We start from the raw sequence: 13448 nt of genomic DNA, 5'->3' as shown, positions 1-13448 counted from the left end.
TAGAATTTAACATTTTTGTTCCTACAGATAATGTGAATCAATGAATTTAACCAGCATATGGAATGAGATGGTTTCATAACAATTTGCTGTCATTATTATTACATACTAGATCCATTCCTCTGCATTAAAGAATAAAACCAACGGTGTGGAAGATTGTGTGTGTTAATTACGCTAAAACATGCACACTGATAAAACTAAAAGGCAGCAAATTATGGCACTCTGTCCAAAATCATTACTTAAGTGAAAATATTTGCTATTTGAAATAATTGCTTAGAAAGTGTATTTACATAATTTCTTAGTTGATCAAAGCTACCATTTTAATTAACAGTCATACTCTGCATGCTTGTGCACATCTGACAAACAGCCCTAACCATGTCATCTCAAAGAATGAGCCAAAAAGAATCTTTCGTGGATGACAATACATGAACGATTCTTCATAAACTGAAACAAGTGACTCCAATGTTCAACAACAATTAATCTACTGTGGCAGTGAACATTACACAGTATATTATTTTACTTGAAAATTACATAGATATGTGTGTAATTTGCACCCCTCAAAATAATGCAAATAAGGGTTTCCTAGGCTGGACATATCTCAAAGTGATTTTTCAACTTTTCCATTTCCACAAAAGTGCAGTGGCTTGTGCTACACACCCACACAACAGAAAGGCAAGGCCTTGACTTTGTTATACCAGCACGTGCTAGCAGTTCTGCTTTCCCAGTAGACATATTTTTCTGCCAAAGATGAGCAGGAAGTCAGTCAGGATAGGCAGAACTTTGTGCTTCCGTTTAGCTGCCAGGTCAATACGACTAAAGATGTGAACATAAACAATTTTTCAAGTCACTACATACACACACACAACAGCCAAGAACTTACAAGGACCCAGCCTCCACATTCGGACCTCGGACATAGAAAGGAACTCTGATATCAAACTCGTATGGCATGGACTTCCCTTTCACCAGCCCAAACTGCCCAATATGATAACCATGGTCTGCTGTGTATATTATATACGTATTGTCCAGTTCTCCTGTTTCAACCAGTGTACTGTAAATCTGAAAAAAAAACCAAAACAAAATATTAATTTCATTCCACCAAGTGGAATAATACATGTGGAATACTGGATAACTTTTTCTGCCTTTGCGTAACATACAAATAAATAACAACAGCTCAGGATGGCATGGAGTTAACACAGTGAACCACTCTGAATAATCCATAATCACATCTTAATTTTACTAACTGAACAGTGTGGCTATTTACAAGGCAAACTTCTGTTTTCTGTTCTAAGGTAAACACATTATCATGCCACATTCTCAAAAGTGTCTGGGTTCGGTATTTTGCATGAGAGCTGACAAGGTAGTACTAACTACATACGGTTACAGAGATAAAACTTTCAAGGTGTCACTTTTGAAATTTTCTCTCCACCTTTATCTTTTTCCTGTAGCAAACAATTTCACTAAAATGACAGCATTTTGAATCTCACACATATTTACGCAACACTCAACGATCTTGCCTTCGGACAAATGAGTCCACATTATGCAGAATATTTGCAAAGTATCTTCCAGATAAATATCACTCATAGTCTCTCACTTCAAAGACGTAAGAGGAGATTTGACTCTGTGGTTCCTTTTATAGATTTACATTAGAGTCTTTATGTTAAATGTACCAACTTCAGCACCAAACATCAACATTTATATGACATTTTCACTTGCAAAGGTACAAATGTGTTGGTGTACCACCCAAGTGCTGCCTCACACAGATGCAGAACACATCAGCACAGAAGAAAACAAACTCTTGTTCTTTGGGTTCGGGGGTTTCTTTCTGTTTCTTTTTTGGGTTGTTTGGTTTGAGGTTTTTTGTTTATGTGTTTGTGGTGTTTCGGTTGTTTTGTGGGAGGGTTTCGGTTGTTTTCAACTTTGAAAGAATATTAGACACATGTAATTCAGTAGAAAAGATCAGGCTAACTTGGTAATTAGAACTAGAAAACAATCTAACTGATTTTGCCTGCAGTGAATTACCCAGAGTGAAACCATTTTACTAAACGGAAAATCCAAACAGTGTAGTAAAATTAGCGATTTCCCCTAATGCTGCTATCTGATCCATCTAAACCAGTTCATTAAGATGAAGCAGAGATCATACTTGCCTGAATCAGTAATTATAAGACATTTGTAACAAGTTTATGCAATGCCATCCAGACAAGATTATCTTTGCCTTACAGGACTCCCCTTACTTTATGCTCTACCTTTTGAATAAGAATGCCAAGAGATAAGCAGTAAATTGCAACATCTCTAAATCTGCCTTTTTACACCTGGAAAACGATTCTTTTTCAGAGCAGCTTTTAGTGAAGTCAGAGTTTCTGCTCAAGACACCCAGGTTGCATTGCAAGATCTCATTGTTACATAATGCAGACTTAATTAAAATTTTTAAAGTATCAAGCTACGTATTTCTTTACTTCCAACATCCTGGGCTGGGTTTACCGTGGCATGATTTCAGTTAGGACTTGTGTAATATCACTTTTTGCTGCTGTTCTTATGGGGTCAAAATAAGCACACATTTATGTAGTTATTTCCAACAGATTGTAAGATGACTCTTCTCTGCCAGAGGACTCCTTTTTAGGATTTATGAAATATCTTTTAGGTGATCCCTTCCTCTTCCCTTTCATCCATAGCGGATCTGCGGCAACAAGTCAGCTCACTCACACCACTCAACTGATGGTACCTGTCTTTAGGAGATGAGGATCCTTACACATTGATTAAAGAGGCATTGATCAGAGGTGAGAGGATCGCACACTATTAGAAAACTGATGCGTCTTCCTCCTTTCTCCCTCATCTTCATATACAGCATAATGTGGAGCTTAACTCAAGAAACAAGTACCTGTTTAGCAAAAAAAAAAAAAAAAAAAAAAAAAAAAAAAAAATCAACTACTAATCTTACCATCTCCATAGAGTCATCCACAGACATGAGTGTTTGAAGGCGCTTTCTCTGTAGCATGTTAGTGAACTCCATGTGTATAGGTTTCATGGGACCTGTATATCTCATTATCCAGTGCTTGTCTGGGTTTGGAGCATAGTTATAACTGGGCGTGCTAAGGAACAGAGAGAAAACCAGAATGTTTTAGCAGAGTAGAAAAAAGCCATAGTACTGAATATCAATAATATAATTTCTATCTGATCAACACTATAGGACTTACTCTCTGAGGCGCACCAGAAATTATTAGATTTATTTTTTAAATATCTTATACTTTCATGTTCTAAATGAAACATGGGAAAATGAAAACAACTTTGTGGGGAGCAAACTCTATGAAAAGAGTAAATATACCTTGTTTTTGCAGTGTCTTCAGACTAACATGGATATAGTTCCAGGCCAAGAGACTAGCCTCAGCAGTCTTAACTCCACAGTACTATGAGGATGAAGCATGTATTGCAGAGCTTCTGCTCATGTAATTGCTTTGCTTTCACTCTGCCCACATTAGCACCAAACACTATGCATGGCTTGTGCAGGCTGTTTAACAATAACTATAGAACTTTCTGAAAAGGTTCTACTATGTTCTTAACAGCTTTTTGGAATTTAACATGACTGGTTCCTTGAATATTTTAACACTCATGCACCAGAGGAGCACAGACACTGCCAACTGGTATCCAACTGTATGGGAGCTCATGTGGATACACAGCCAGATTTTAAAGGGCTGCTTAGAAAGGCAGGGGTGAGGGGAAATAGGGCTGTATTTTTGCAGATCCTTCGTGATCATCAGATATGTCAATTAATTAAAATCCTAGAATTGTAGAATTTTAGGGGTTGGAATGGACCTTAGAGATCATTTAGTCCCAACCCTCAATAGACCAAGTTGCTCAAGGCCCCATCCAACCTGGCTGTGAACACTGCCAGGGTTGGGGCAGCCACAGCCTCCCTGGGCAACCTGGGACAGTGTCTCATCACTCTCACAGGGAAAAACTTCTGCCTAAGATCTAACCTAAATTTCCCCTCCTTCAACTTGAACCTGTTACCCTTTGTCCTGTCACTGCATTCCTAACAAAGAGTCCCTCTCCAGCTCCTTGTAGGTCCCTTGCAGATACTCAAAGGCTACTATGACAAGGTTACTATGAGGTCTAAAATCCCAAGAACTGTATTTAATGTCCCCCTGAAATCTCACTGCCCTCCAAGTTCTCATGGTCCTGGGCCACCAATAAAGCGATGAGGAAAAGTATCACAGAGTGTCCATAGTTTCACATTGTTGGGAGTCCCAGAGATCACTTTTCTGTGCATAATTATATTGCTTTAAGTTAGCTGAACCTAAATAAAAGATTTGTTTTATTACCATGATATCAACTGTCTGCATCAACAACTCACTAAAAAGCTGTATTACAGCTTATACTTGCAAGAAATGTTATTTTTACCTACTACATCTATTCCTGAAAAGTTTGCTATTACTCAAGGCTGAAAACCACCTTTTACCATTTCTTAACATCCTGGTTCAAACACACCGCCTGCAGAACATAAAATATTCAAAAATTACTTTTCCTAAGTAATTTCATTAGGCTTCCATTTTTCATTCAAAGCAATAAACTTAGTCTATGCAAATGTGCAAGATGAGAGGGTGACACAGTAACTGAGGAAAAAAATAGCAGATACTCAGTTACTTTCCTCCTAGCAACACAGAATTTCCTGATAAATTCTGCTCCTGTTTGGCAAATACCTGCTGCTGGTTTTGTGTACTCAGGAGAGCAGCAGGGAAAGTTATTAGAAGAATAGTAATGTAAGTTGAAACTTCTCTTCAAAATACTGTGTATCTAATGTATCTTTGAACATGACAGGCAGTCTTCAGAGATTTAATATAAATATGAAACTAATAATCTGACAGTGAAATGTTTTACGCCAAAAGCCTCTGTTAGATGCTATCTGAAAAATGTGCGTAGGTGGCAAATTGAGGCTTCTTCATACAGGGAGGAAAGGGCTGGTGTTTATTCTCTCTGTATTGTTAATGGTCTCTTGAATTTCAGAATGTTATTGTGGCTGAAATAATGATATTGCTTCTTTGAAAATGCTGACAGTTATGGAAACTGTTGCTGTGTAATGCCCAGAACGAATCAAAAATGCTTGGCAACTCCTTTCCAGCTTACTTTGTGATATCCTGACCAATTTGAAACCTCCCACTATTTAATCCAACCAAAAAGCCCATGATTTTTTTTTGATTATGACTAATGTAACTCTCTTACACTTGACAGATTTGTCTGTCTTATGGGAAAAATACACATATGTAACATTCCTAGAAGGTGGTTGAGGTAACTTCTTCAAATGTACCCAGAAGATAAGTCCCAGTCGGGTTGCATAAAACCTTGACAAAGATGGGTGGTAAAATGTAGCCTCTGTTGAAAGAACATCTGATCACTGTTAAGCTGTCCAGCTGTTGTGCTCTCTGCAGCTCACAGTCTAGGCAGTAATAAAGGAAAACCAGCTATGTAGCCTAGGGATTTGCTATGTGAGTAATTTTCAAACAAGACCAAAGAAGCACAGGGAAAGAAGCTCTACAGAACAGGATGGAGAGAGACTACGGTATAGGGTAGAACTGCCATAGCAGCAAGTATACAGAATAATAGAAATAAGGGAACAGCAGCATAAATTAGCCACAGAAGTACACACCAGAGCTTCCAAGCAAAGAAGCACTCTGTCAGTCTATGCTAAAATCCACACCACTAGCTTTCAGCCATTACTAGCAATCAAACATGATGCAGTATGCAATGCAAACCAATGTCAAGCATTACAGTGCCACCTTCACTATGCTCTGTGGGCTCAGCTCCAGTATCCACATGCAGACACTGTGAGCTCTGCCACAAGGAGAGGTACAGAGCCACACCACAAGGTTTTGGGACTAGGTAAAGACTTTGTTCAAGGTCCTGCTTACTGCTTTAGGGCAATTCCTAAGTGTTCCACCTGCATTCTGACCCTTCCCTACCATATCCACAGGACAAACAGTGAGAGCTGCCTACAACCCTGTAGCATTGACAGACTTTTCAGCACTGAGGTATTCCCTGAAATGTGGGAACAAGGGGAAAATTGGAAAATAAAGACATAATTTGCATCATTCTCTCACTGTATGCACATGTTCTGCATTTTTGCATTTACTCTTAAACCCAGGTCAATGAAAACCCTTACAAATCAATATTACTGTTATTATTATGCAGTGCTGGAGAAACTGCTTAGAAGACAACTGGCAGGTTCTTTGCTGAAATGTACATAAAATCCCATTTTATGTTCATATCCAAAAGAAAAACACAGTTGCTTAATCTACCAAGATAATTCTTTACAAATAGAACAACTTTCCACAAAGTAACACTTCCTTTGTAATTATTTTCATTGTAAGAAAAGTCATCTAAAAGGAAAAAAAATTATGTAATTATTTTATGATCAGGAAGATAAACCTAATTTGTGTAAACAATAAAATTTAAACTATGAGCAAAAGAAAAATAGATGCAGTTTCTATATTTCATTGATGGCCTTCCTTAAATCCTTCCACTCTTTTTCATTTAACTAGCAAGCGAATCGTTACAGAACGCTGCATGCTAAATGATTATAACCTCTGAGATTCAAATGCCTTCCAAAGGAACCTAGCAAGACTGAGGTCAACACTGGCTATAAGCCATAAGAAGCTGCTCATTGGGTACTTCTATAATTTTCACTTCAAAGAACATAAATGAGCACAAGACAGCAAACAAATATGAAATGCTTCATTGCTGTAGATCTATGCCACTGATTCTCTTTGGGCACAGCACAAAATAATGAAATACATAATTCTACGTTATGCAATAACTGGACAATAGAACAAAGAAAGCTTTTTCTCTTAGACTCACTCTATTTCCAATAAAGCAAAAGAGCTTAAATGGATTACTCCGGAGGAGGGAGGTCTGAGCAGCTTCAGCCACCAATTGATTATTATTTCCATCAGTTCCTAGCTTCTTCACAAATCCAAAATAAAACAGAATTCCCCTTACAAAGGGGGAAGAGGGTGAGGTGGCACACAGGAAGGAAGCTACAAATGTTGAACATCAGTGAAGGCACGAAGCAGCAATCAGAAAACTATAGGAATGTCTTTAGTTGCGCTGAGGTGATATGGGAGAACCATTCATTTTATCCACAGGCAAGGAGATACTTGTGAGGCAGCACTACAGAACTGCACTTGTCAAATGTCTCTGTGCTATTACCAAGAACCATCTCAACACAGAGCTTATGAACACGCTAAGCCAGGAACCAGGCGATAATGCTTTTGGGACCCGTTCAAGACATTGTCCTGGGTCATGCAACGACATACCAGCTCACTCAGAAATAGCATGTCTACTTTGGTGCTGCAGGCCTGTTCTTTTCTTTCTTTGCATATATGAAACTGGAGTAATAAGTATTGCACACTATGTGATTTCTGCTAATACCCAGAAAATAATATAGCTTATTCATAAAGACGGGGAGATAGAGTTTCTTCCCCTGAAGAGACTACAGCCAAGAACCAGATTTTGACCTCCCTGCTCCAAATATAAACAGCGTTTTACTTCCCAAATAGGCTGTAACAATGTCCAAAGAATTCAATACGAGTCTTTCCATTTATCTCAATGAGCTACAATTCCGAGCTCTGGATGCAGTAGCCATTCTCAGGATACTTGTACTAGTCTGAAGAGGTACAAAAAAACCCCCACCAAATCCCCAAACTCTTCTTACATATTTGTGTCAAAGCTATGCCAAGAGTATTATAAAGAAAACATTCTTCCCCCAGAGGTACCCAGGACTTCCATACTCCAGAACCTGAAAATCAAAGGGGTTTATTTTCCTTACATGTGTTGTGAGGCATTAGGAAAGAGATGTGAGTACTGAGGGGCCGAATCTTCAGGGCCGTGAGGAGCAGCATGGCTTATAACCATCAGTACAGGCCTGTGAGGATACATCTTCTTCGATATTCTGAAGAAGGTAATACTGTCATTGGTAATCAGATCAGTTAAATAATCCTGCAAGCAGAAGTAAAAGTATAATGAGATATTTGAAAAGGAATTTCAAAGTGGAGGGTGAGATGGGAAGGCCAGGTCTGAGGTATCATAAGAAACAGGAGGAAAAGAAACTATTTCACTTAGCATGGGAGGAGAATGGAGTACGTTGCACATGCTAAAGACTGAAAAACTAGAACCAAATCATTCTTCCGTCACTGCCTAAAAATACAAGAAGCAACAGCTTCTAGCTTGTTCCCAGAAATGAATGGCATTAAAGGAGATCAAATATTACTCTTCCTTCACAAAGTGAGTAACTGCATTCTAAAGATGGCAATACTAAATACGATGGCCAGGTCATAATAAACATTTTTAAAAATTTAAAAAATAAAAAATAAATAAACAGTGCCAGTATTGTTGCGATGTACAGTCTGACCTCACATCATAACACTGCTTTGAAAATCCAAGGGACTTGTTCTTTTTTCTTAATCTCCCTCTGAACCACAAGTCACTAAAGCTAGAAGACCCTGGGCTAACTGAACCAATAATTTCACTCAATATTGCAGTGACAACCTGATAGACACACAGCTCTATGACATATATTGCTCAGAACTTAGAAAACTTCCTTTGGAAGAGCTGGACTATCTATTCACTAAGATATATCATTCTTCTGAGATCTGCTGGAGCTATAGGGATTGAAGACAGTATTTTTAAAGACAAGCCATGTTCTTGCTTCAGCTGCTTCACAGGAAACGCTACAAATATAAATACTCCTCAAACATCAGTAGGATATGAAACTGCACCTTTAAAAAAACAAAATAATAAATGTCACATCACAGCAGAATGCAAAATCAGACACAGCACTTGCCTCTGATCAATCCAACCAGTACAAGTACAAGGTGTGGTACATATTGGATTGCATCTCCTTTAAGTACAGCTTTCTGTCTGTGGTTTAGATACTTGGCTCCTCTTCACCACTGTCAGTTCATGATTCATCAAGGGAAGCCTTTTTCATGGACTGTATTTATTTTCCCCAAGTTATCTCCTGTCTATCCCAGAACAAGACTGGCAAAGTATCCATTTATAATTTTACACATTGGTCCCAACATGAGCCATGTCTGTTATGAAACTGCTATGATTCTGACTGTTACTGAGATGATATTTTCACTCATGAAAGGAGGTATAAATAGGCACTAACGGAAAGACTTCTATTCATAAGCATATGCAGGGGAAGGAAAAATGTACAATAAGCCAGAACAAAGCAAAACTGACTTTTGAACACGCTTTCAATACCTGAGACGATACTCGTAGCTGAGAGAGAATACTGGAGTGCTCCCAAAAAGGCACTGCCCTTTATCTCAAATGTGCCTTTAAGCTTCTCAGTTACTTTCAGTGTGTAAATCATCTTTGATTCAGTCATTACAAGAGCATAGTTTTGCAGCTTCATTTTGACAATGAAGGTTTTCACCTGGTCAAATTGAAAAATCACTGCAAATCCACTGCTTACCAGACCCAAAGACCAAACAGAAACATTTCAACTAACTGATTTCTTAGATTTTTTTTTAAAGCTCCAGGTTGTAGAGGTTGTAGCTGTATAAAATTAAAATTCATCTAAAAAAACGGTTGACAGAAACTGAAAAGGAAAAATCAAAGTTGAATGTATCCTGTGAGAAAATCTGGAAGAATTTGATTTTCAGAGTATAAGTGCTTAGCAGCCACTCTGGAGAACAAAATATTGGGTTTTTTTCTAGTTTTCCACTGGCACATAATTAACATTAACTATGTTAGGACTAGAAAATAAATCTAATTACATTATTCATTGCTGGAAAATTAAGTTCCCAGCAACAAAAATGAAAGCAAGTGAGACAGTCTTGTATTTCAGCTGTTTGTTCATGTGAACTCCAGTGCTAACATCAATCAGTGCTGTTGCTCTGCACAGTCGTCTGCTGTCTGTTATGCAAGAATATGAAGATTATAAAAATATCTGTATTTTCATCAGTCTTTTTTTTATTTATTACCAAACTCGATAAGAAAAAAACCTAAAACAAGTGAAAACTTAAACATTTTCAAGTACTGCATACACAAAACAGAGCTGAGGATGCTGGAACATAGAGCTCCCTGATGGCTCCTTGGTCCAATGGGGATGGGGAGCAGTGCCTATGAAATCACTTGCCTGACACTCTTCCACAGAAGATATATTTCTGCCACAGCATTTTTGGTACACAGCTGTAAAGACTAGTTCTCATTCTTCATAGGCCAGAAGGAAAATAAAAGGCAAATAAATCTGTACACCAGTTGTCCCTTCCCCTTAGCAGCTGGTGATAGAAAAGGAAACCCTAGAAGACTGCGAAGTTTTCTCTTTCAGCACAAAGTATATTCAATTAAAAAAAGCAAATAGGACAGAGGAAAGGGGAAATCATATACATCAACCATTTAAAGGAAAAGCTGACTGTGAGCACAATGCTAATGAAACACAAATACAGAGGCAGGATTTGTGCTCAGTAAGTGAAAGCAAATCAAATCCCTGTTAAACAAACACACGTTACAAATCACTTCAGAGTAAGCCAACTTCCTAAGTTATCCACTACAACTAGAGCAGTTTATGGATAGACTTATTTACCATCATACCTCAGAGTCAATTTAGCCCATTTTAGGGCTTCACTAAAGCTGGTTCCTTTGGAAAGGAACACTTTTGGCTGAAACAAACATACTGCCCAACTGCAAACAGGTACTGACCTGTAATATGTGTTAGCTGAGGAAAAAAATGATACTGCATTTGACAATGACTATCGAGCATTTCAGTGAGTTTGGCCAGGGTATAACATCCTTGAAAGGGTATTAGGAAACACATGCATCTGTATGCATGGCAATAGAAACGTAATAGCTAAATTCTCCACTCATTCAGAATTACCATATGTTGTACCAAGGCTCTGTGAATTCTCCATCATACTGTGGCTGTGAAACAAGGCCCTTAAACCAAAAAGATAGGTCTAGCTGGAGGGAACTGGATCCTTATCTCATTAATGCTTGTGTAATTCCACTGCAGTCAGTTCTAAACTAAGGGAATAGATGACAATCAGCAAACAAAAATTAAAATACAAAGCACATAAATAGTTATCATGCAGCACTTAAATCCATTTTCACATCTTCAACCCATAATACCTAATACAGTCCCAGGACATTTTGTTTGCTTCCATTGCTGCTAACAATGTTTTCAGTAACATGACCCTCCCAGAGTAAAAGATAAATGTCCAAACATCACCGTTACTGGGTTGTAGATAATGTTACATGTACCAGCTTTCAAGTACGAAAAGAATTCTTTAGTTAGACTGAAACCATGAAGTGCTGATTTCTTGTGGTCATGTCCAAACATTAATGGAAAGAAATCAAACAGGACCTACCCTGGAGTAGTCATATCCATGCTTCTCCTTCACTCCATTTCTACAGAGTGTGTAGTTGTAAAACCGAGAGTTTTTAAGTAATCCAACCCATTCTTTCCAACCAGGAGGCACATAGGAGCCATTGTATTCATTAAGGTACTTTCCAAAGAAAGCTAGGGGTAGAAAAAGCAGAAGGGTAGTGAGAAGGCGTAACAGAAACACTTCAAAGACACCATACTTAACTAGATTCTTCCCTTTCTGTTTCTTCTTAGAACAACTTTCTTCTCTCCATTGCAATGGAGTTAAGTTCTGAGTTTTAAGTTTGCCCGTGGTATTTTTAGCTATATTTCCATAATGTAGATCTTTTGATTTACAACCTGGCTATGTACAGGAGAACCCAGACCACAATTACCATTATACTTTCTTTAGTGCCTGATACATTCAGAGCCAGATGAACAAAACAGAGAATGCTTAAAATAGTGCCAGTTGCAGCATTATCTCATCCTACCTTGATCCACCCAATTTAGCCACATTTTTCATTTTTGTTACACCCACTTAGGCCATCTCCACCTATGGAACTGGCAAAAGTAGTGAAGCCACTAACAGGCAGCTGGCTTGGGAAAAATGATGACAAATGAGCACCATAAATATCAGGGGATTTTAAACTTGCTGCATAGAAGAAGGGAAGCCTGTTTGGCAGAAGTGCCAAATGACTACTAGGATTCTTACAGAACACAATTATACTGGAGGACTCCATGCACCTAAATAGGTTTTTAAAAGCGTAAAGGCAAAATTCTGCTCTAAGGCCTTCAGACTGCACAACTCAGCATCTGAGTTTTTGGTTATCGGAGCTCAGCTCTCAATTTCTGAATGGTGTGGCAATACAAGTCAGCATTACCATAGAGACTCACACAAAGATCTTTACACTTGTTCCACTTGTCATTACAAACATTTTAAATCCAGAGGCATATAGTGTCTGCAGCATGTCACACTGATCATCAGTGAACATCTGTGCTTCTATAAGGACAACAGAATATCTAAGATTCTGTTCTCAGACTGCGATTAAACCTCACCACATAATCAATGGGATTTGAGCATACAATTCTCACGTCTCAGGTTCTTAAGAAACAGTTTTTTAAGCTTGCAGACTATAATGTCTGATGCTGCATCTTCTTGTACTTATATAAATGCAAGAAGCAATACTACAGATAGAGCAGAACAGATTTTCTGTTAGTGTAAAAAGGGCCATTTTTTTGGTAAAAAAAATCTGAAGTCAGCAGATTTACACCTAGTTGTAGTAGGCTGAATATCTATCCAAAAGACAGACTCGGTGAGAAACAGTGACACAAAATAGTATGTGCGAATGCTCCATATCATACCTCATGGTGTTTTCTTTTGTAGAAAAATGAGAAACATGATATTAGCAACACAGCAAGAGAGTGGCATGGGATTCAATAAATTTACGTGTAGTAAGTACACCGTGCACAGAATGCCCACATGATCGGCAACACTGTTCAACATCTTTGTGGTGACATGGACAGTGGGATCAGTGCTCCCTCAGCAAGTTCACTGTCCACACCAAGTGTGTGGGGCAGTCACAGCAGGAGGGAAGGAATGGGACATCCAGAGGGGCTTTGACAGGCTTGAGAGGGGGAACAATGCAAACCTCATGAAATTCAACATGAAGTGCAAGGCCCTACATCTGGGCTATGGCAACCCCAGGCACAGCTCCAGGTTGGGTGGGGTAGGAATTGAGAGCAGCAACAAGGAGAGAGACTTGGGAGTGAGAGTGGATGAGAAGCTCCCCATGAGCTGCAGTGTGAGCTCAGCCCAGAGACCAATGGAATCCTGGGCTGCATCAAAATGAGTGTGGATAGCAGGTGAAGGGAGGTGATTCATGCTCTCTGCTCTGCTCTCGAGAGACCCACCTGGAATATTGCACACAGTTCTGGTGTTCTCAACATAAGAAGGACTTGGAACTGTTGGAGCAAGTCCAGAGGAGGCCACAAGGTTGATAAGTGGACTAGAGCACCTCCCCTATAAGGACAGGCTGAGAGAATTGGGGCTGTTCAGCCTGGAGAAGAGAAGGTTGTGTGGAGACCTCGGAGC

General features: G+C 38.8%; 1 protein-coding gene across 2 annotated transcripts in view; it reads right to left on the bottom strand.

Annotated features, from left to right (window-relative positions):
• Positions 1–13448, bottom strand: part of SULF2 (sulfatase 2) — a 53918-nt gene that overhangs the window by 27841 nt on the left and 12629 nt on the right. For both annotated transcript variants that reach the window (XM_009078572.1, XM_009078573.1), the window contains exons 3-6: positions 11361–11512; positions 7814–7983; positions 2933–3083; positions 878–1053 (exon numbers count right to left, since the gene is read on the bottom strand). In XM_009078572.1, the coding sequence (XP_009076820.1) occupies positions 878–1053; positions 2933–3083; positions 7814–7983; positions 11361–11512 (649 nt within the window). The remainder of the gene's footprint in view (positions 1–877; positions 1054–2932; positions 3084–7813; positions 7984–11360; positions 11513–13448) is intronic.

The sequence above is a fragment of the Acanthisitta chloris genome, unplaced genomic scaffold (assembly GCF_000695815.1).
Source record: "Acanthisitta chloris isolate BGI_N310 unplaced genomic scaffold, ASM69581v1 scaffold27857, whole genome shotgun sequence".
Lineage (NCBI taxonomy): Eukaryota > Metazoa > Chordata > Aves > Passeriformes > Acanthisittidae > Acanthisitta > Acanthisitta chloris.
The sequence above is the reverse complement of the archived record's forward strand: the minus strand, read 5'-3'. Positions and strand labels throughout refer to the sequence as shown.